The 23,490-nt window shown below is 35.2% G+C and overlaps 1 protein-coding gene across 6 annotated transcripts in view; it reads right to left on the bottom strand.

Annotated features, from left to right (window-relative positions):
- Positions 1-23,490, bottom strand: part of Vps54 (VPS54 subunit of GARP complex) — a 98,230-nt gene that overhangs the window by 53,466 nt on the left and 21,274 nt on the right. For 2 of the 6 annotated variants that reach the window (XR_007104623.1, XM_047522267.1), the window contains exons 3-7: positions 22,438-22,679; positions 20,606-20,684; positions 17,768-17,802; positions 14,871-15,002; positions 10,582-10,967 (exon numbers count right to left, since the gene is read on the bottom strand). Coding sequence is in view for 5 of the 6 variants with exons in the window: in XM_047522267.1 (XP_047378223.1) it covers positions 10,582-10,967; positions 14,871-15,002; positions 17,768-17,802; positions 20,606-20,684; positions 22,438-22,679 (874 nt within the window). In the remaining variant the exon portion in view is untranslated. The remainder of the gene's footprint in view (positions 1-10,581; positions 10,968-14,870; positions 15,003-17,767; positions 17,803-20,605; positions 20,685-22,437; positions 22,680-23,490) is intronic. The other 4 variants (XM_047522268.1, XM_047522271.1, XM_047522269.1 and 1 more) reach the window with 4 other exon arrangements.

Genomic DNA, 23,490 nt, shown 5'->3' with positions numbered 1-23,490 from the left:
ACCAACTCAAAGCCGCCGGGTGAGTCTCTCCTGTTGGGGAGGCATCCCGGATGGGGAGGTAGCCCCGGAACGCAGGGAACTTTGTGAAGTAGAGTTGCCCGGCGAGACGCCCCTCCTCCCACTGGAGCGGTAAACACGGACAACTGGGAACATCGTAGAGGTGGCTGCTCAGTACGGCGCTTGGACTCGGAGCGACCACTGGGGCTCCGGGCGGCTGCCTGAGGAGGAGTTGCGTGGCGAGCTGTTTGGACTCAGATCGATTGCTTCTGAACACCGGGGGTTGCCCGGAGGAAGAGGAGAAGCGCAGCAGGTCGCTTGGTCTAGGAGTGACTGCATCAGAGCCACAGGCGGTTGCCAGAGGAGGAGGCGAGTGGTGAGTTGTTTGGACTCAAAGCAACCACTCCTGAACACCCGGGGGGCTACCCCGAGGAGGAGGAGGAACAGGGTGGGTCACTTGGACTCCGAGTGACTGCCAAGGGCTACGGGCGGTTGGCAGGAGGAGGAGACGCGAAGTGAGTTGTTTGAACTCCTAGTGACAGCGACAGAAACCAGGCAGCTGTCCGGAGGAGGAGGTGTGTGGTGGGTCTCTGAGCTATTGTACGGGGCTCCAAGTTGCGGCTCAGAGGATGGGCCGCATAGCCAGGTGGTTAGGTGCAGAGCAGGGTGCCAGGACCGGCTTCTTGCTGGAAGAGCCACACAGAGACACGCCTAGGGGTGGAGTGAAGTTTCCAGAACTGGGGGCAGATTCTCTGAGGAGAGACAGCCTAAGGAGGCTTGGCTGCGAAGGGTGAGGCTCCCAGGCCCAGGAGGTAGGTCTGGGCCCCTGGGAACGTTGCAGAGGAAGACAGCCCAGTCCAGGCAGTACTTGTAGATTGAGGGGAACCTCTAGGAGGGGAACTGACCAGTGAGACCTCCCCACCGGGTGAGGTTTTCCCACAGGGACGATAAAACCAGAGACACAGGCACAAACAGGCCTTGCCTCAGCCCGCAGCCTAGTTCCCCTTTGGATGATCATTGGTCAACAAGAGGAGGCACCTCTGCCCACTATCAGGGAATATACCCCACCTTAGGGTCACCAACCCTAGAGAGGCAGCTTCCTTGTGGAGCACCACATTATCAACTTCCTCCAAGACTTCAGGCTACTGAAGGATAAGAGGGGATATACTAGCAATCTTCAGGGACATTATAAGTCAATAGAGGAAATCTGCAATGTCTTAATGACCCACTGATTCCTGAACAATACGAGAAAACAAGGGAAGAAAATGCCCCAAACAAATCTAGATGTTACATCAATAAAATCCAATGTGGGCATGGCAGAAGAAATGACAGAAAGGGAGTTCAGAATGTACATAATTAAAATGATCAGGGAAGCAAACGATGAGAGGAAAGAGCAAATGCAGGCATTGAATGATGAGATGAAAGAGCAAATGCAGGCACTGAATGATCGCACCAATCAACACTTAAAAGAGCAAATACAGGAAGCAAAAGATCATTTCAATAAAGAGTTAGAGATATTGAAAAAAAACCAAACAGAAATCCTTGAAATGAAGGAAACAATAAACCAAATTAAGAACTCCATAGAAAGCATAACCAATAGGATAGAACACCTGGAAGACAGAACCTCAGATATTGAAGAAAAAATATTTAACCTTGAAAACAAAGTTGAACAAACAGAAAAGATGGTAAGAAATCATGAACAGAATCTCCAAGAACTATGGGATATCATGAAAAGGCCAAATTTGAGAATTATTGGGATTGAGGAAGGCTTAGAGAAACAAACCAAAGAAATGAACAATTTATTCAATGAAATAATATCAGAAATTTCCCAAATCTGAAGAATGAAATGGAAAATCAAGTTCAAGAGGATTATAGGACTCCAAATACACAAAATTACAACAGACCCACACCAAGGCACATTATAACGAAAATACCTAACATACAAAATAAAGACGGAATTTTAAAGGCTGTGAGAGAAAAGAACCAAATTACATTCGGAGGGAAACCAATACAGATATCAGCAGATTTTTCAATCCAGACCCCAAAAGCTAGAAGGGCCTGGAACAACATTTTTCAAGCTCTGTAAGGAAACGGATGCCAACCAAGAATCTTATACCCAGCAAAACTTACCTTCAAATTTGACGATGAAATAAAATCATTCCATGATAAACAAAAGCTAAAAGAATTTACAAAAAGAAAGCCAGCATTACAAAACATTGTCAGCAAAATATTCCATGAGGAAGAGATGAAAAACAAAGAAGCAAATCAGCAAAGGGAGGAATTATCCTAAAGGAACTGTCAAATAAAAGGGGAACCAAGTTGTGTCAAAAAATAAATAAATAAATAAAATTTAAAAAATGAACCAAATGACTGGGAATACAAATCATATCTCAATAATAACCCTGAATGTTAATGGCCTGAATTCATCAATCAAAAGACATAGACTGGCAGATTGGATTAAAAAGAAAGATCCAACAATATGTTGCCTGCAAGAGACTCACCTCATAGAAAGAGATACCCATAGACTAAAGGTGAAAGGATGGGGAAAAACATACCATGCACATGGACTCAGCAAAAAAGTTGGAGTATCCATCCTCATTTCAGATAATGTGGACTTCAAGCCAAAGTTAGTCAGAAGGGATAAAGAAGGACATTTCATACTGCTTAAGGGAAGCATAAATCAGCAAGATATAACAATCATAAACATCTATGCCCCAAACATGGCTCATCCATGTATGTCAAACAAATTCTTCTCAATTTTAGAAACCAAATAGACCGTAACACAGTAATACTAGGTGATTTTAACACGCCTCTCTCACCACTGGACAGATCTTCCAAACAAAAATTGAACAAAGAAACCATAGATCTCAATAACACAATCAATAATTTAGACTTAACAGACATTTATATCCAACCAAGAGCGAATACACTTTCTTCTCAGCAGCACATGGATCCTTCTCTAAAATAGACCATATATTATGCCACAATGCTAATGTTAGCAAATACAAGAAGATAGAGACACTACCTTGTATTCTATCAGATCATAATGGATTGAAGTTAGAAATAAATGAAAGAGTAAAAAACAGAAACTACTCCAACACCTGGAGATTAAACAATATGCTATTATATGATGAATGGATAACAGAAGATATTAGGAAGGAAATTAAAAAATTCTTAGAGGTAAATGAGAACAAAGAAACATCATATCAAAATCTCTGGGACACTATGAAAGCAGTACTTAGAGGAAAGTTTATTTCATGGAGCGCATTCGATAACAGAAGTAACACTCAACAAATAAACGACCTAACACTACAGCTCAAAGCCATAGAAAAAGAAGAACAGACCAGCACCAAAAGTAGTAGAAGACAGGAAATAGTTAAACTCAGAGCTGAAATCAACGAAATTGAAACAAAAGAAACAATACAAAAAACTGACAAAATAAATAGTTGGTTCTTCGAAAAAATAAACAAAATTGATAAACCTTTAGCCACACTAACAAAGAGAAGACGAGAGAAAACCCAAATCACTAAAATTGGGAATGAACAAGGAAATATCACAACAGACACGACTGAAATACAAAACATAATTAGAAGCTATTTTGAAAATCTATACTCCAACAAAATAAAAAATTTCGAAGACATCAACAGGTTTCTAGAGACATATGAATTGCCTAAACTGAAGGAGGAGGACATACACAATTTAAATAGACCAATTTCAAGTAATTAAATAGAAGAAGTCATCAAAAGCCTACCAACAAAGAAAAGTCCAGGACCAGATGGGTTCTCAGCCGAGTTCTACAAAACCTTTAAAGAAGAGCTCATTCCAATACTCCTCAAAGTATTCCATAAAATAGAAGAGGAGGGAACCCTCCCAAACTCATTCTATGAAGCCAATATTACCCTGATACCTAAACCAGACAGAGACACATCGAGGAAAGAAAATTTCAGACCAATATCCTTAATGAACATCAACGCAAAAATTCTCAACAAAATTTTAGCAAATCGCATACAAAAACATATTAAAAAGATAGTGCACCACGATCAAGTGGATTTCATCCCAGGGATGCAAGGTTGGTTCAACATCAGGAAATCAATAAATGTAATTCACCATATCAATAGACTTAAAGTCAAGAATCACATGATTATTTCAATAGATGCAGAAAAAGCATTTGATAAAATACAGCACCCCTTCATACTCAAAACACTAGAAAAAATAGGGATAGTGGGAACATTCCTTAACATTGTAAAGGCCATCTACACTAAGCCCATGGCTAATATCATTCTAAATGGTGAAAAACTGAAAGCATTCCCCCTAAAAATTGGAACAAGGCACGGATGCCCTCTTTCACCACTTCTTTTCAATATCATCCTTGAAACTCTAGCCAGAGCAATTAGACAGTCCAAAGAAATTAAAGGGATACGAATAGGAAAAGAAGAATTCAAACTATCCCTATTTGCTGATGATGAACCAGGAAATTCCACCAGAAAACTTTTAGATCTCATAAGTGAATTCAGTAAAGTAGCAGGATATAAGATCAATGCACATAAATCTAAGGCATTTTTATACATAAGCGATGAATCTTCAGAAAGAGAAATTAGGAAAACTACCCCATTCACAATAGCATCGAAAAAAATAAAATACTTGGGAATCAATCTCACAAAAGAGGTGAAAGACCTCTACAGTGAGAACTACAGAACACTAAAGAAAGAAATTAAAGAACACCTCAGAAGATGGAAAGATCACCCATGTTCTTGGATAGGAAGAATTAATATTGTCAAAATGGCCATACTACCAAAAGTGCTATACAGATTCAATGCAATTCCAATTAAAATCCCAATGATGTACCTTACAGAAATAGAGCAAGCAATTATGAAATTCATCTGGAAGAATAAAAAACCCAGAATAGCTAAAGCAATCCTTGGCAGAAAGAGTGAAGCAGGGGGTATTGCAATACCAGATCTTCAACTCTACTAACAAAGCAATAGTAACAAAAACGGCATGGTATTGGTACCAAAATAGAAAGGTGGATCAATGGTACAGAATAGAGGACACGGACACAAACCCAAATAAATACAATTTTCTCATACTAGACAAAGGGGCCAAAAATATGCAATGGAGAAAAGATAGCTTCTTCAACAAATGGTGCTGGGAGAATTGGAAATCCATATGCAACAGAATGAAACTAAACCCATATCTCTCACCATGCACGAAACTAAACTCAAAATGGATTAAGGACCTCGGAATCAGACCAGAGACCTTGCATCTTATAGAAGAAAAAGTAGGTCCAGAGCTTCAACATGTTGGCTTAGGACCAGACTTCCTCAACAGGACTCCCATAGCACAAGAAATAAAAGCAAGAATCAATAACTGGGATAGATTCAAACTAAAAAGCTTTCTCTCAGCAAAGGAAACTATCAGCAATGCAAAGAAAGAGCCTACAGAGTGGGAGAAAATCTTTGCCAATCATACTTCATATAGAGTACTAATCTCCAGAATCTATAAAGAACTCAAAAAACTCTACACCAAGAATGCAAATAATCCAATCGACAAATGGGCTAAGGAAATGAATAGACACTTCACAGAAGAAGATCTACAAGCAATCAACAAACATATGGAAAAATGTTCAACATCTTTAGCAATAAGAGAAATGCAAATCAAAACCACCCTAAGATTCCATCTCACCCCAATTAGAATGGTGATTATCAAGAATACAAGCAGAGTGCAGGCCATATAGCCCACCTAGTAGAGAGCCTGCCTCTCATGCTGGAGGCCAGGGTTCGAATCCCCAGCACTGTGGGATTATGGAAATAACAAAAAAAAAAAACGAAACCAAGCAACAACAGGTGTTGGCGAGGATGTGGGGAGAAAGGTACACTCATACATTGCTGGTGGGGCTGCAAATTAGTGCAGCCACTCTGGAAAGCAGTGTGGAGACTCCTTAGAAAACTTGGAATGGAACCACCATTTGACCCAGCTATCCCACTCCTTGGCCTATACCCAAAGGACTTAAAATCAGCATATTACAGAGATACAGCCACATCAATGTTCATAGCTGCTCAGTTAACAATAGCCAGATTGTGGAACCAACCTAGATGTCCTTCAATTGATGAATGGATAAAGAAACTGTGGTATATATATATACACAATGAAATATTACTTAGCCATAAAGAATGATAAAATTATGGCATTTGCAGGCTAATGGATGAAATTGGAGAATATCATGCTAAGTGAGATAAGCCAATCTCAAAAAACCAAAGGACGAATGATATCGCTAATAAGTGGATGATGACACATAATGGGGGGTGGGAGGGGTTAGTGTTAGGGTTAGAGTTAGGGTTAGGGTTAGGGTTAGGGAGGGGGGCAAGAATGGAGGAAGAAAGGAATGTATAGAGGGAAAAGAGGGGTGGGGGGGAAGGGAAAAAATAACAGAATGAATCAAACAACATTACCCTATGTAAATTTATGATTACACAAATGGTATGCCTTTATGCCATGTACAAACAGAGAAACAACATGTATCCCATTTGTTTACAATTAAAAAAAAATGAGAATAAAGAAAACATTCATAAGCATTATTTACGGCCACTGAACTAGAAGAAACACGGAAAAATTGTATACAAACACATACAAATTAAAAAAAAAAAAAAAGATTTGTATTTATGGTAATTTGATCATTGGAAGATCTTGGTATAAAAGTTTTCTTTTAAATCAATACACAAAGACATTCAAAAGCAAAACATTGACTAAGATTCATAAAATAGACTATTAATTTAATCTAATAGAGTTCTTTGGTGGTTCTACTAAGGGAAAGATTTCCTATCTTTTCGAAGATAAGCCCCCCCAAAATTTCTAAAATTTGGTTTCAGGTATGAAGAAGAAGAAGGAAAAAAAAAAAAAAAAAGGCAGGTGAAATGCAAGTAGAATACCTTTTATCCCTGAGGAGAGCATAATTATTTTAGTGAGCAAAAGAAAACAGTTTATGTCACTACTACTTATAGTAGACAAGAAACCTATACTACACAATCCTCCTCATTGAGTAAATAAAAATATAAATGATCCAGAACTAATTCTTTTGTTTCCAAATAAGGTTAAATGACCTGTAAAATATCTGTGATGCTATACAAGAAAATAATGCTGATATTTAACAACATTATAGCAAAAGAAAATATGAAGGAAATCATCAGATAGAATTTGACAGACATCTCAAAAAATCTGTATCACAATAACCCCATTTTATTATTTTAATATTCTTTTAGTTCCCATTAGACCTATTTATTTATTTATTTATATGCAGTGCTGCTAATCAAACCCAGTGCCTCATACTTGCTAGGCAAGCACTCTGCCACTGATCCACAGCCCTAGCCCCACAATAACCCCATTTTAAAATCCTTCAAGTATGAGTCAGTATTCTTCCTTCATTCAAAAAAATGTTTTTAGAATACATTTTTTAAAAAATCATTTGTACATGGAGATGTTTATCTAAAGTTAGAGTGTCAAGTTCTGATATTAGATGTTTATATAGTTATTTGAAACTGACATTTGAGGCAGCTTTACAGAGATGCATGTTGTAGAAGGGCCTGTCCATTGAACTAAACCCCTGGCCCTAAAATTGTGTGTATGTGTGTGTATGTATTATGTGTTTAAATGAAGATATTCTGTCCTTTAAGGTACAAAGAAAAAGTCAAGTTCTAATACCAAACTTTTATACAGTTATAACCATAACATAACCATCATTTGATCAGCAGCTTTACAGAAATGTTTTACATGAAGAATCAACATTCTTTATATGTGTAGGTTCTGAGGAAAATAAAAAATTCTTGAAGGGAAGGAAGGAGAAAGGGATGGAGGGAAGGAGGGAAGAAAAGGGGGAAGGAAGAAAGGAAGAATAGGAGCTAGGGATATAGCTCAGTAATGAAGTAGGTGCTTAGCATGAGCAAGGCCCTGGGTTTGAATCCCAGCACTTCATTCTTTCATTCAATTATTCAATCAATAAATGTAAGCTCTTGAACTCAGAATAAAGACACAATTATAAAATTTTCTTTCTGTAGTCCAATAAATCATAAACTATCAGTAATAAATATCCAACTCTGTTCTTAAAATTTTTCCCAGATAGCTTTGTGTAACTATACTTCTATTAAGCAAATTTATAAATCAAGGAAGTAAAACTATATGACCTTTTATTTCCTTTTATCAAGAAAAACAAAACTATGTTTGGGACAAAAATAAGAACTGGTTCAGAAACTGTGTTTAGCATACAAGCATTCAACCTTTGATTCTATTTCTCAGTTCCATACTATCCAGAGGATACTGACAACAATATTCATCAACACAGTATTATAGAGCAAGCAACAAGTGAAAAACAGCTTTTGTCATTATAGAAGTCTATTTTTCTAAAGTAATGATAAAACTGATTATTCCATGATTTAAAAAAATATCACACACATATTACAAAGAGAGAAAGATTTTAAATTCAAAGGTGAAAGGGAAATTAGAAATCCTTTAGTCACCTTGGGTTTTGGGCTGTGAAATCAAAGTAGTCTTCGAAGGATGAATTTCCCAAAATTGATTGTAAAAATTTTATATACAGATGCTCTTAGGAAAAGTCTTTTTTCTTATACCTTTCAATAAATTCCCTAAGAGATTTGTGACTCAAATCTTCTATATAATTCTGGATTAGGTTCCACTCTAAAATTAGAGTTTTACAGCAATCTCTATAGGTTCATCAATATATTGTACTGTATTGCATTATTAGTGCTCAGTAATGTGTCTGTCTCCCTCCCACTGCCAAAATATAGAAAATGTCAAAGCAGAAAGTATCTCAGCTTTGTCCATGACTACAGATCCAGTATTCTGCCTACAGATGCATTATTATATGCCTGACCTGGAACAGGTGCTCACTTGACTCAAGTTCTTAAATAAAATAAATCAACTATTTAAATTTGGTCTAAGTTTAAAAAATGCTTTCTAAATATATATTCCAACTACATAACCCTGGTCAGTAAGAATTTATAATTGAATTTAAAGTTACTCTGAAGCAAACTTTTCTGGAATATACTAAGTATCTATTAAGTTATAGAGCACATCCTCTATAAAACTTATCTGTAGTCACTTAGTACCAGTTTGGATGGATTTTCCAGAATCTAGGAACTTCTACAACAATGAACATCTGCTTGACTCAATAAAATTTTGATGACTTCTAATTTGTCTATAAGAAAAACCTGACAATTTCACATAGTATCTAAAACCCAAATCTTAAAGGTATTTTTTCCTATGTGTAAATTCAAAATCAAATTGTTTATATATATTTTTTCAGTTGTCAGTAGACCTTTACTTTGTTTATATGTGGTGCTGAGAATTGAACCCAGTACCTCACACATGCTAGGCAAGCGCTCTACACTGAGCTACAACCCCAGTCTCTTAAAAGTATCTTCAAAGCAAAAACCTAGAAAAAGCTGAGTCTTTCTCATCACCTCATGGTATTTCTGGCAACATGAAAAACAGACTTAAAATTAGTGGTGCATGCCTATAATCCAAGCGACTTCGAAGGCTAGGGAGGAAGACTGCAAGTTCAAGGTCACCTCAGAAACTCTGTGAGACTGTCTCAGAATAAAAAGGGCTGGGGATGTAACTCAGAGGTTGAATACCCATGGGTTCAATACCAAGTACTGCCAAGGAAAAAAAAAAAAAAAAAAAAAAAAAAAAACACATAATTATTCAATTTAAAACTCATTTAGGGCAGGGGTTGTAGCTCAGTGGTAGAGTGCTTGCCTCTCGTGGGTAAGGCAATGGCTTCAATCCTCAGAACCACATAAATACATAAAGGTACTGGGTTCATATATAACTAAAAACAAAAAATTTTTAAAATAAAAAACACTCATTAAAAGCCAAGGAACACTGGTGTATACCTGTAATCTCACAATGTGGGAGGCTGAGGCAAGAGGATTAAAAATTCAAGACCACCCTGGGCAATTTCAGTGATAAATAAAAAAGGTTAGGAATATAGTTCAGTGTTAGAGGGTCCCCGAGTTCAAGAGTAACACAAAAAACAAATCCAGCAACAAAAAACTATTTAAAAAGCTTTTTAAAAATTAATTTTAAACATACTGATATTCACCTCTCCACCTTCATGTACTATCTTGAAACAAAGCACTTCAATATTTTCAAAATGTTATTTTCATCGTTGTGACTGGTCTTTTACTTATTTTTTTCTACTAGAAATTTTAAGTTTGTGGGGCTGGAGTTGTGGCTCAGTGGTAGAGCGCTTGCATGACGTGTGAGGCCATGGGTTCAATACTCAACACCATACATAAATTAGAAAATAAAAGATCCATTGACAACTAAAACAATATTTTTAAAAAATTATAAAAAATAAAAAAGAAATTTTAAGTTTTCTTATCAAAATGTCTCTGTAAATACTATTCCTTATGGTTTTTGTTTTGCGAATACCTAAAATCAGAGTAACAAATTCATATGAAGAAAAATATACACATTTTACTCTGAATACATTCACACTTTTAACATTACATGCTAATATTTATCCTTTAATGTTTTCTAATATTATTTCTAATGGCTTAATAGACATACCGAAAGCTGTGAATGCCCTGAAGTTCCTGCTGTAGAACCTCCTGTGTTGTTGCTATTAAGTCCAACGCTCCAACAAATTCAGAAGTAGATAGTAACACCTGCACTGTAGGCTGAGTTTGGTGTACAGTGGCCATTAACTTCAGTTTATTGTATACTTTAACACAATTATTTCTGGTAAGTGCCAGTCTTAAAATGTGTAGTGATCCTTCACACATTACTTTATCAATCTGTGCAATTTTATCTCGAAGCATTTTTACAGCTTGGGAAGTTTTCTTGAGGTAGTCCTGCAATTCATGTTGAGAGGTCATTGCATGAAAAAATGCTTCTGAACGTAGAGAGATCTGGTGAGCAATGTTTACTTCCACAATGTCCAGATAATGGCTCAGCTTTTAAAAGGGAAGGAAAAAAAAATTATGGAGTATTGTAAGTATCCAAATACTTTTTGAAAATGAAAATAATAAAAGATTTCTACATGTATTTTCAATTCCATGGTGTGATTTCTTTGATTATTGGATCCTTGGAATCAGGCACAACATGACGAAGAGATGAAAGTGAAGTCCCAAGAATAATAAATGAATATGAAAAAGCAGGCAATTTACTTTTCTCTGTCCTCCCAAACACAACCCACCAAACACTCTTAAAGATAAGAGAACCCCAAAACTATCTCAGGTTATAATTCTAGGTTTAGGAGTTGTAAGATTTGAGAAAAGATGATGTTCACAAATATCACATATATCTAAGTAAATGATATATAGTTTCCATTGACTGATTTCCTTCTATGTATAGGGAAAAGGTATTTTCCTAGTTTTTCTAATTTGAATAACCTTTGGATATAAGTATAATTATTCTTATTTTACAGATGAGGAAACAGAGACATTAAATCACTTGAATTAAATCATGTAATCAGGAAGTGGCAAAACAACTAAAGATGAACTCAAGTCTGTCAGATTCTAAAACTGAAGCCCTTTCTACTATATCACGCTGCTTCAAAATGCTAAAAAATCCATGAAAGACAGATTGGCAATTCAGACCCAAATTATAGAAAATACCAGAATTGACTTCGATCATTTTATTTTTAATTTTTTTTTTTTTTTCAGTTGTTGATGGACTCTTATTTTTATGTGGTGTTGAGAATCAAACCCAGTGCCTAACACATGCTAGGCAAGCACTCAATCACTGAGCTACAACTGCAGCCCTGGCTTGGATCTTTTTCCTCCCCGCCCCCCGCCTCACATTTTTTTTATTGATGCAATTCTAACTGTATATACTGATAGAATCAGTTACACATTCATACATGCACACAATATACAATATAACAACTAATTTGGCCACTATCTCTCCCTGGATCTTCTTCCAAGGTTTATTTTACAAATTGATATGATTCTTCTATCAATTTGTAAAATTTTTGTTTTCAATACACCGTTCTCCTAAAAGATTAACAAATTCCTTAAACACTTAGCTCATGTATATTTTAACACTATGATTCTAAGTCATATATTAAACAGGCTTTAGAAATTTCAAATTTCGATGTCTAAAACTTAATTTGTCCTTTCTTGCTTTCTAGCTGCATGTGCCTTTTGGGGCTATATTATCATTCCATTTTTCTTCTTTTTTTTAATTGATTTTATTTTTTATTTTTTTGTAGTTGTAGATGGACAGCATGCCTTACTTATTTTTATGTGATGTTGAGGATTGAAACCAGAGACTCATACATGCTAGGTGAGCGTTTTGCCACTGAGCTACAGTCCCAGCCCCATCTCTCCCATTTAAAAAATAATAATAATAATAATATCGTGTAGTTGTAGATGGACTGCATGCCTTTATTTTATTTATTTTTATGTGGTGCTGAGGATCAAACTCAGTGCCCCACATGCACTAGGCAAGTGCATTACCACTGAACCACAACCCAAGAACACTCTCCCACTTTTTTTTAACTTTTAGTTTTTTTAAATTATGGCTCAGACTCTAGGTACTATCTCTGAATCTCTCTTAGTATTAAAAGATTGATCAACTCCAACATTTAGGATTTAAATAATTAGAAGAAATTATTTAGTAACCAAGACTATTTCCTTAAAACAGCATCACTTATATCTTCAATAACATTCTTTTAGTAATCTATTATAATATTCAATAGATTGCAGACAAGAAAATTTCCATAGATTACATCTTGGGTTTAAGCTCTTTGACTCTTGTTCTTTTCATCTCCAATAGAGCTGTTCATTTATTTACCTAAAAAGTAACATTAGCACGAATGTAGAAGGGTAAACTGTAAGTTCAAGTAGACTCAATTTTCAGAAGAATAAATCCATTTTGCATAGCTCCTTTAGGACAGTGCTACTCAGATTGTGGTTTATATGCTGCTGCCAATCTTAGACTATTTCACAGATCCATGATAAAATAAGGAATTTTGCCAGAATGCAAATCAACTATATCAGTAAGCACTCATCATCATCATCATCATCATCATCATCATCATCATTGTTGTTCAAGGGCTTGAACTTGGGATCTCACACATACTAGGCAAGTGCTCTACCACTAAACTGCATCCCCAGTCCTTTTTTCTTCTTCTTGCTTAATAGGAAGATTCTTAATAAAGAAAACAATGTGATTTGCATTCTGGTGAAAACTCCTTATCTCATCACAGACCAGCACTTTGGGTAGCACAATATAGGATCCAGATTTCTTTAATTCTGGTTGTAGCACCTCCTCTGTAAATCTAGCAAGATAAATCAACTGTTGTCCATAATGGGAGCTTGAAAATGCTGTCTTAGAATTGTCTTCCACTCCTAACAACAGAGCAGAATGAAAAGGAGTCAGAATGTAAATACTGCAAACCTGGTTCTGTGATGCACAAATTTTAAAATGTTTCCATTACTTTAGCCACTTTAAACACTCAGGATGAGAAAAATATTTCATTTCAATTTCAAAGGTTTTTGGAAATCCACTGATCTACTCTTTTCAAAGGCATAATACTTTCACAAATATTAGGAAATATAAATATTTATGAAATACAAATATTTCAACAAATGCTTGAAAGAAACAATGTTTAAAGTATTCCTAAAAGTATCTGTGTAGATTGAGATTTTTATTGGCATTTGTCATTGGTGTTAACGTTATATTCTACTAGGGAATAGACTTGGGACTGTAAAAACTCAGTCTGGGAGTAAGCTCATGTCAGTAAATCCAGCACTTTCATCAGATTTATGAATTTCCTACTCAAAAGAAAACCTTTGGGCTGGGGAGATAGCTCAGCTGGTGGAGTGCTTGCCTTGCAAGCACAAGGTCCTGAGTTTGATCCCCAGTACCGCAAAAAAAAAAAGAAAAGAAAAGAAAACCTTTATTGGTAAAATGTTGTCAAAGAAAAACTGAGCTCATTTTCATTTTTAATTGTGAAAAAGAAATATCCACGATTCTTTTCCCACATTTCTTTTCTTCTTCTCCCCAAGTTAAGTCTTTTCTTCAGTTACTGAGGAATGGACCTTCCCTAGAAAAACTTTCAGACTGTCAAGTAATGTCTCTATAGTGAAACAAAGTGGTTTCTCATTTTAAGAATCAGTTCAAGAAAGGTTCTAAACCAAGTGCTCAGAAAGAAGAGGTCAAAAGTTTTTACAATCATTCAAGTTTTAGAAATTCTTAATAGGTTATGTTTAAAGTTCTAATTTTTAAATGACTTTCAAGATGTTGATTTCTGAAATATAGAATACTAAAAAATTTAAAAACCGATTAATTACTAATATGCAAAAGGAAAGGCTTTTGTAAAGCTAGAATTATAATAGGAATATTATATTTTTTTAAACTAAGACATTCTGCTTCAAAATAATCATCCTTATGATGAAAATGAGGGAAAAAAAATAGTACCTCAGGAAAAGTTAGGTTTCTGGACTTCAAATCATTCTGAAAAATTTAGCAGATACATAATAACCATTTGGGATAAATGCAAGCAATTTCATTCACTGTGTCATCTAACATATCCTTTCCATTAAAATTCCATGACTACTATTTCAGATGAAAAGCAAATAAATAGGAAGTCTGTCCTTTTCCACAAGCATAACTTTTATTCCAATGAACCCAAATGCTATTAGTTTATCAGTTAAGACAAAAAGGCCTACGTTAACAGTAACAACAAAAATGAACTTTCCTAGTATGTGCAACATTTGACGTTTGACACCCAGCGTTACAGATAAAGAGAAAACCTAAAAGAAGCAGAGTTTACTAAGTAACTAAATCTGAATTCATAAACAGTACCACTTACCCAAAATAAAGATTCTACATGGAAAAAGAGAAATTACCTTTTCTTGAAGCAACTTTGAGGAAGCTGCATCACGATTTCCTTTTCCACCAGCAGTATTAAAATGAGACCATGGTAAAACTGAATTAAAAGTTAAGGAATCATCCAAGGCAAAATCTGGTTTCATAAAAATCTATTAAAAGAAAGCATTTTCCTCAATTAGATGAACATTTTCTTTATTATCCCTTCTAACATTATAAGACCACTAAGCAAAAATCAACTTGGATCTTGAGCATGAACAGAAAAAGCAAACGATAATAGGCTGAATTATTTACCAAAAAAATTTGGTCAGAATATATACACAATGTTTCAACAAGTTTAAAATGCTCATAAAAAGATAACGCTTATTTGTTTGCCTTTACCAATGGAGATAGTCATTCCATTACCACATGATCAAACTCACTAATACAGTCCCACTAGGGATATAACAAAGGGAGGTACCATACCTAAAAGATCCATGTGATTTCCCCCAATAATTTTTTAATGTAATATGTCCATTTCTCTTATTTTTTTCAATTTCTCTAATTTTATTTCTATTTTCTCCTGTGCAATTTTTTTTTCAAAATTAGTTTTTAGAATAAACACACTCAACTTTAAAACTAAAATTCAATTCTACAAAGACTGTTCTCTTCCTTTCCACACAATATCCAGCTACTCAATAAGACTTACCAATTGAATTTGCTAAATATACAATGAAACCCTTCTCTCCTCTGTCTCCTTAGCATATCAGTTCAGCTCTTCATTTTCTCTGGTTTACAGTAAGTAGCTACATAACTGATGTCCCTCCCTTATCTATCTCCTGTATTACTATCACAAGTACCCTTTTGGGCTGGGGAGATAGCTCAGTGGGTAGAGTGCTTGCCTTGCAAGCACAAGGCCCTGGGTTCAATCCCCAGCACCATAAAAAAAAAAAAAGTACCCTTTTAAAATATCAATTGTATTAACTTCCCTGTTTAAAACTCTCAGTGGATTCTCAAGACCCACAGACCAATTAAAAATGGTGTCTAAAATTCATCTTATTAAAAAAAAAAAAAAAAAAAGACCCAAATAGTTCTTTGTATTTTGTCAATCCCCTTCACTACTTACACATTACATTCTAACAGTACTCAAAAACTTTCCATATCTTCCTATGCCTAAGTATCTTTGTGCTTCCTTTGGCCTAGAACACCCTTTCTTGCTTATCTCCTTGGAGAACATGAACCAATCAAAAGAGCAAATATATCTGTGTATGACACAGATTAATCACCCCCACCTCTGAACACAGCATAAACATGTATACAAAGTAACATGTATATCTCTCCCCAGAGATCTATGTTCCTATAAGGTTAGATTTATACTCATTAGTCACTGTATCCCTAACACCAGGCACAAAACATAATTTAACCAATTTATTAATATCTTTGCTGTATCTAATCTACTGATTCATTTCACAAATACTCAAAAAACTAGCATGATTATGACAGGGAAAATCTAATCAGAGACAGGAGTAAATTTTCTAATCCCTGCTTTAGTATTATAATTAAAAGTATTTATTGGCCTGAGGTTGTGGCTCAGTGGTAGAGCACTTGCCTGGCATGTGTGAGGCACTGGGTTCAATTCTCAGCACCGCATATAAATAAATAAATAAATAAATAAAATAAAGGTTCACTGACAACTAAAAAAATATTAAAAAAAAAAAAGTATTTTTTAATTCAATAAATATCTAGCAGTTGTCCCTTATGTTAAGCACAGGGAGAAACAAAGATAAATTACTACACAGATCCTTAGCTCAAGGATCTTCAGGCCAAAGAATGTGATAAAATACACATACAATTGACCCTCTATATCCCTGGATACCACATTAGCAAATTCAACGAAATGAAGATCAAGAATAGTTGAAAATGCATCTGTACTATACGTGTATAGCCTTTTTTTCTTTGTCATTATCACTAAACAATAAAGCATAACAACTATTTATACTGTATTAGGTATTATACGTAATCTAGAGATGATTTAAAGATTACAGGAAGATATATGTCAGTTATATTCAATATATGAGGAACCCTGAGGGACAAATGTATAAATATCCTGCAAGGAAAAGAGTATCTAGGGAGGGGGTCCTAGATAAAATGTTATGGGAATTTGGCAAAGGGGTCAATTTTCTTTACTTGAGAAGAACAAGAAATTACACAAAGTTGCCATTTTAGCTGAAAACTACAGAAGTAGGTATGGAAAGAGGAGGAAAAATTCCTCCAGACTGAGGGAACAATGTAAGGAAAACAGAGCAAGCAAAAAACAGTCTGACAGAAATAAAAAATAAGTAAAAATTAGTAGGCAAAAGTTAGCAGTATGACTGATTGAAGCAAATCTTGAAGGCCTTTAAATGACAGAGTATTGATTTTATTTTATAGAAGTCAAAGAACTTTAAAAATTATCGCCCTATTCCTTTTTCCGTTGTTCATTTTTCTGTCTTTCTCATCCTTAAGAGCAATTGTCACAGGCCTCTTTTGAGAACCTGATGGAAGCAATGGACTCTTTCCAGAAAATAAAGTACCCATTACACAAATCTACAAAATTTATCACACAAAGAAAATCTCTTAATAATTTGTAGGGGTAGTAAATTCAACAAAATTATTTTTCAGAATAGACTTGGACAAATTTATAGGTTCCACTGATGAGGTAGAAATTCATGATGCAAAAGAGAAAAGAATATCATAAATATATACAACTTTAGTCAAATATATTTTTCATTAAAAAAAAAAAAGAGAGAGAGAGTGAGAAACAAGAAAAGTGGTGCAACAAAGTCCCAAAAGAGGCAAAGTGGCCCAACTGTCAAAAAACAGTCAAATGAAAGCTTCTTAATAGTCAAAATTAAAGACCATAAGTTAAAAAGCGGTACTTTCATTTTTATGCTTTTACCTTAGGTACTTGCTCCAGATCTGTCCTGGATTTATCTATGAAAAAAAGAAAATGGGAAAATACAATTTTTTTAAACTTGTTTTCATTTTACCTCCATAAAATATATTTTGACAGATTCAGTGTTGTACTGAGTCACAACCAAATAACTACTTAGGTCTCTAGTGTTGTACTGAGTCACAACCAAATAACTACTTAGGTCTCTTCCTTCATCAAGTATCCATCAATCAACCTACCATGCCTAGTTAATAGGCAAGTAGGTAAAGCACTGAGTAAAACACATGTTCCAAATAATTTGAATCAAAGATTTAGCAGCAAAAATTTATAATCAAACATTCAGCTGAATAATACATTTCAAATTCTTTTTTGAAATGGGAGAGAAAGGTTGATGCTCTCATATTAAGTTTTGGTAAAATTAAGTATGGTAGTTTTGTAGTTTTAGAAAATGAATTAAATTCTACAACAGAAATATTGTTTTTATCATTTAAAATATCCACCCTCCCATCCAGAATTTATGATCAAAGACTACCTTTTTTTTTGGGGGGGGCAGGGTTACAGGGATTGAACCTGGAGGCGCTTAACCACTGAGCCATATCCCTCTCCCCTTTTTTGTATTTTACTTAGAGACAGGGTCTCACTGAGTTGCTTAGGGCCTCAGTAAGTTGCTGAGGCTGACTTTGAACTCGAGATCCTCCTGCCTCAGCCTCCCAAGCCACTGGGATTACAGACATGTGCCACCACACCTAGCAGGACTACTTTTCTATACCATATTAATTTTCTTCTCAGACATCTTCATTTGTATCACCTACAAACTTATTTACCAAGGAAACTACTTTCATCCAACTGATCCAATGTCAGATGAAGTACCCTGCCTTTTTATTCTGTACCAGGGACTGAACTCAGGGTCGTACCCTTTTTATTTTTTCATTTGAGACAGGGTCTCACTAAGTTGCTTGGGGCCTTGCTATGTTACCGAAGCTAGTCTTGAACTTGTGATCCTCCTGACTCAGCCTCCTGAGTTGCTGGGATTATAGGCTACTGTGCATGGTCCCCTTTCATTCCCAAAATTAACTTTTCTATACTTGGACTCCATCTCCTCCTGCTTTTTCTATGAGCTTTCTTCATCAATTACCCTCCCTTCCATATCTTCAACTTCTTTGCTATTAATTCTTATATCTCTGCATATAATTATGCTCTCAGTTCTCTTCCATTTAAAAAGAAAAAGATAAAGATAAAACCTCAAGGCTAGGACTAGGTTGAAGCAAGGGAGTCAACTAAGGTACAAAATGTAAAGTACTCATGTTAGGGGCTATGTAACGCCTCTCTTGCTAGTCCTGGCCTTAAAAACACATTCTTTCACTCTGTTCTCTCTAATCAAAGCCCTATCTCAAACTTTCCATATCCCTACCAGTAGTCGTATTTCTTTCTCTTGGACTCAAGAGACAGTAGTTTTTGTAACCACTACTCCATTTCAAATGCTCTCCCTAACATCCCCTAACTGCCAAATCCTAAGAGACTTCTCAGTGTGCAAAAAGATCTATCCCTGAGGTATTCTCACGCTGCGGACTAATCATTCTCACTTCACTGAAACTCTCATGGCCTTTCATTTCCAACTTCTTTGACCACTTTTTTGTTTCCTTCACAAGTACCTTATTTACTATCTGCTCCTTAAACATGATAGTTTCATAGCATTCCATCATCAGTCCTTCTCACTATTCACATCCTCCCTGGGAGATCCCATTCATGCCCTTAGATTCAGCTACCATACTACTGTCCAGCACACCGTCTATGATAGTGTTCATCATACCTATATTTCATCCTACATTTCTCTTTCCTGAGCTGTAGGTCGCCAATCAGACATGTCCTTCACTGCAACTCTGCAACAAATTAGCCTCCACTGCTTCCAAAATTTCTCCTGCTATATACTGCCTTTTGTGTTGACTTGAACCTCTCACCTAGAGTTGCCCAAACAAGAAATCTGGAATCATTTTGGCCATTAAAACCTGTATCTAAATTTCTGAGGTATCTCTCTCAAAGATCTAATCCCCTTTCATTTTCATTGTAACTGTTATTGGGGCATCATTTCTCATTTGTATTACCACTTAAGACTCCAACTGTCTCATTGCCTCCAGTCTTATTATCATCTGAAAATTCATTAGCCACAACTGTTTTCACAGTGGTAAGTATAATTATAAATCTGATCATGTGTGGTTAAAAAAAATTTGTAGCACTATACTGCCTTTAGAAAAAGTAAAATTCCTGAGCATAGCATATAAGGCTCTTCTGACCCCTGCCTACTGCTTCAGCTGCATCTCTTACTCTCAGTACAGCAAACATACGAGGCTCTTGCACTCTTTGAACATGTTATGTTCTCTCAATTCTATGGCTTTGTCTAAACTATTCCCTTTTCCTGGAATGTTTTTTCCCCACATAACTGTTTCACACTAACTAGTTTAAAATACAGGTAATCATCATCAACTATGCCTTTTGAGTTAGTAATGTTAGGTGTAAAAATTTACCACCACACCAAACTTACTGTTTAATATACAAATGCTGTAACGACTGGTTTATTTCTTTAACCTCATTCAAGAGATCAGCTTCTACAGGACTGAGAATATTTCTTAATGAATCTATTTTTGAGCAACAAGCAAAATACAAAGCACCATGCTATTAATGTCAGACCCACAATTTTTCTCTTAAAAGTTTTCAGAAAATAGGCTACAAAAATTTTACTATAAATAAAAATTATAGATATGACATCAACCAAGGTTCCAGAATTAAGATTTTGTTCATTAATATTTATGCTATGCTTTACTATCTGCAAATAGTACATTTTCATACCATGAGTATGTAAAAGAGTCCTGTCAAAGGTATCTTTAGGAGGACAAATATTCTTGCATCTCTCATGTATCTTCTCTCTCTAATCAAAAGACAATAGTTAAATAAGTAATCAATGCTATACAGAAATGTGATTATTCAAAGTATAAAAATGTTTCACAGCAGAATACTAAAATATAAGCAAATGAGTTCTATAATTTTAAATATATGAAATCACTAGTGCCCTAAACTTAAATAAAAATAACAACTATATACCTACAACTATATAATTATAGTAAAATCTCCATATACGGAATGAAGAAAGCAAACAGAAAATCTTTATTCACATAACAGAAATCAATTAGGATAACTAGTTTTAGATCAAGAAAGAAAACCCCAAAACCTACATAAAACCAGATAAAAAGACAGAAATTAATCGCTGCCAATTTGAGTTAAAAAAAAATCTCACTCTGAACTAAGGCTGAATGTCCACTTTATAACATTGTTATCTTTTCAAAGGTGCCACTGAAAGGACACCTGGGAATGGCAAGTATGTTGACAAAAAAAACCACTTGGCTACTAGTGTTCAGTGTCAGTGACTACAAGACTATTTTCCAAAGAAGCTGCACCATTTTGCATGCCAACTAGCAATAAATGAGAGTTCCTATTGTTCCATGTCCTTGCCAATATTTGGCACTGTAAGTGTTTTGGAGTTTTGTAATTCTAATAGATATGTAATGGCATCTTATTTAAATTTGGAATTTGTAGATTCTGTATAAAAACATATGATAGCCCTAAAAAGAATCAGATACTATATTCATTAATGCCAATATAAAGCCACATTTAGCCTATCACCAAACCATAAAAAGTAATCAAGTAAAATAAAATCAGCTAAATTCAAATTAGACTTGTAAATGAAAGAGTATAAGAAGGACTACTTATAGAAATATAAATGAATTTTGGGTCAGGTACAATGGCACATGCCTATATTCCAGGCTACTGGGAAGACTGAGGCAAAAGGATCACTTGAGCCCAGAAGATTCTAAGCCACACAGTGAGATCCCATTTCAAAAAAATATAAAATGTGTGTGTATTCCCTGTAAAAAAGACTGAAATGGCAACCAGTATTATATTGCTAATAGTCACTTTCTAACAATCTAAAAATGAGTAATAGGCCATCTCAAACTCAGCACTACCCTCAGTTTTTGTTTCAGATCAGGTTTAAAGCAACATACTAAGTTATAATTATGTCTGGATATGTTAAGGCAATCTGCTAGAGCTAACTACTAAACTGTCTGTGAAAAATGAGGGTCACAGGAATCGTTCTACTCCTAATTTCTTCCTTTCTTTTTTTGGGTTCTGGGAATTGAACCCAGGATACTTAATCACTGAGCTACATCCCCGGCCCTTTTTATTTTGAGACAGGATCTTACTAAATTGCTTAGGGTTTTGCTAAATTGCTAAAGCTGGCTTTGAACTTGAGCTCCTCTTACCTTAGTCTCCCAAGTCTCTGGGATTACAGAATGTGCCACCATACCTGGCTACTCCTAATTTCTTAAATCTCACAAATGATCTAAACTTTATAGGTCTAATAGAACCATTTTCTCCTTAGTAGGTAGGGTAGGTTTCATACTAACCTTAGCACCAACAAGGATGTGTAATTCTGAAAACTCACTACAGTAAAACAAATATATCTAAGAAAAAAATTAAACATAACCCAAAACAGGAGTATTTTTCTGAATAAAAAATAATACCATCATAGGTTCAAAGATTATTGGTCAAAAATTTACAATAAATCAAACTAAAACTCTATTATTTTTTACCTGACTATAACTAATTTTAAGATTAGATATTACCTGAGAGATTTCCTGTTGATATACTGTAAAATGTTCCTTGTTGATCTGTGGGAGGTAGAATGAAGGTATGACTTCGGTATCCACAAAGTCCAATCCCCATGTTTTTGTGAAGAAGTCAGATTCTCTTTTTGCTAATCTAGGATCATTTAGTGCTGCTGGGAGATTTACTTTGGAATGATATATAGTCCATCTATTTTGATCTGTAACTAGAGATGGGGTAACACATAAACTATTTGAATCACCTGCAAAAAGTAAACAAGAAAACCTGGTAAAGTTGGTTCTGTTGTTCGCAAATATATCCTAGAAAAAAAAAATGCTTAGAATCGACTTTGCACAAACCAACCAAATGCTCTCTTCCATGGTAAATTAGTTAAAAAAAAAAAAAAAAATCTGATTAAATAATCTTCATCTTCCAGAAGCAATTAATTATCAAAAGGAAGAAAAACATGCACAAGATAAAGGATATGCAAAATTTGAGGGCTGTAGTTGCCAGGTAGAGTAGGTGTTAAAAAAAAAAAAAATCATTAATTCCTTTCTTTATAATTCCTCTATCATTTTTTTCAAAATTGAAAATACCGACCTCCGCCCCCCCCTCTTTTTTTTAAGAGCTAGGCCTTTATTCTATTGTACTATGGCAAGCACTCTTGGTTCAAACATTCTTTGACTTGTAATCAGGTGATATAATGTTGCTGTGGCAGTGAATTCTCATTATTTGCAGCAGTTTTCTTGTACAAAGTCACTGTGAACACTTAATTAACAAATATTGAACTACTGCTCCTAGAAAATTAAAGAGTTAAGTTCTTATGAACCTCAGGTCACAACATTTTCATCAACCAATTCATTTTGTGCATGTTTCTGTTTAAAAACACTTTACACTATATAGCACTGATTCAATAACATTTAACTCATGGCTAACAGCACCGTAACTCATGGTTGAATGAAGCTTATTCTACACATGTATTTTCTACACATGCATTTTTCTTATAAGGTAAAACACAGCCTACTTGTGTTTATGAACTCTAGACAGCACTTCAGCATATGCCTGGGGGCTGA

Source organism: Sciurus carolinensis, chromosome 13 (assembly GCF_902686445.1).
Source record: "Sciurus carolinensis chromosome 13, mSciCar1.2, whole genome shotgun sequence".
NCBI classification, from domain to species: Eukaryota; Metazoa; Chordata; class Mammalia; order Rodentia; family Sciuridae; genus Sciurus; species Sciurus carolinensis.
The sequence above is the reverse complement of the archived record's forward strand: the minus strand, read 5'-3'. Positions and strand labels throughout refer to the sequence as shown.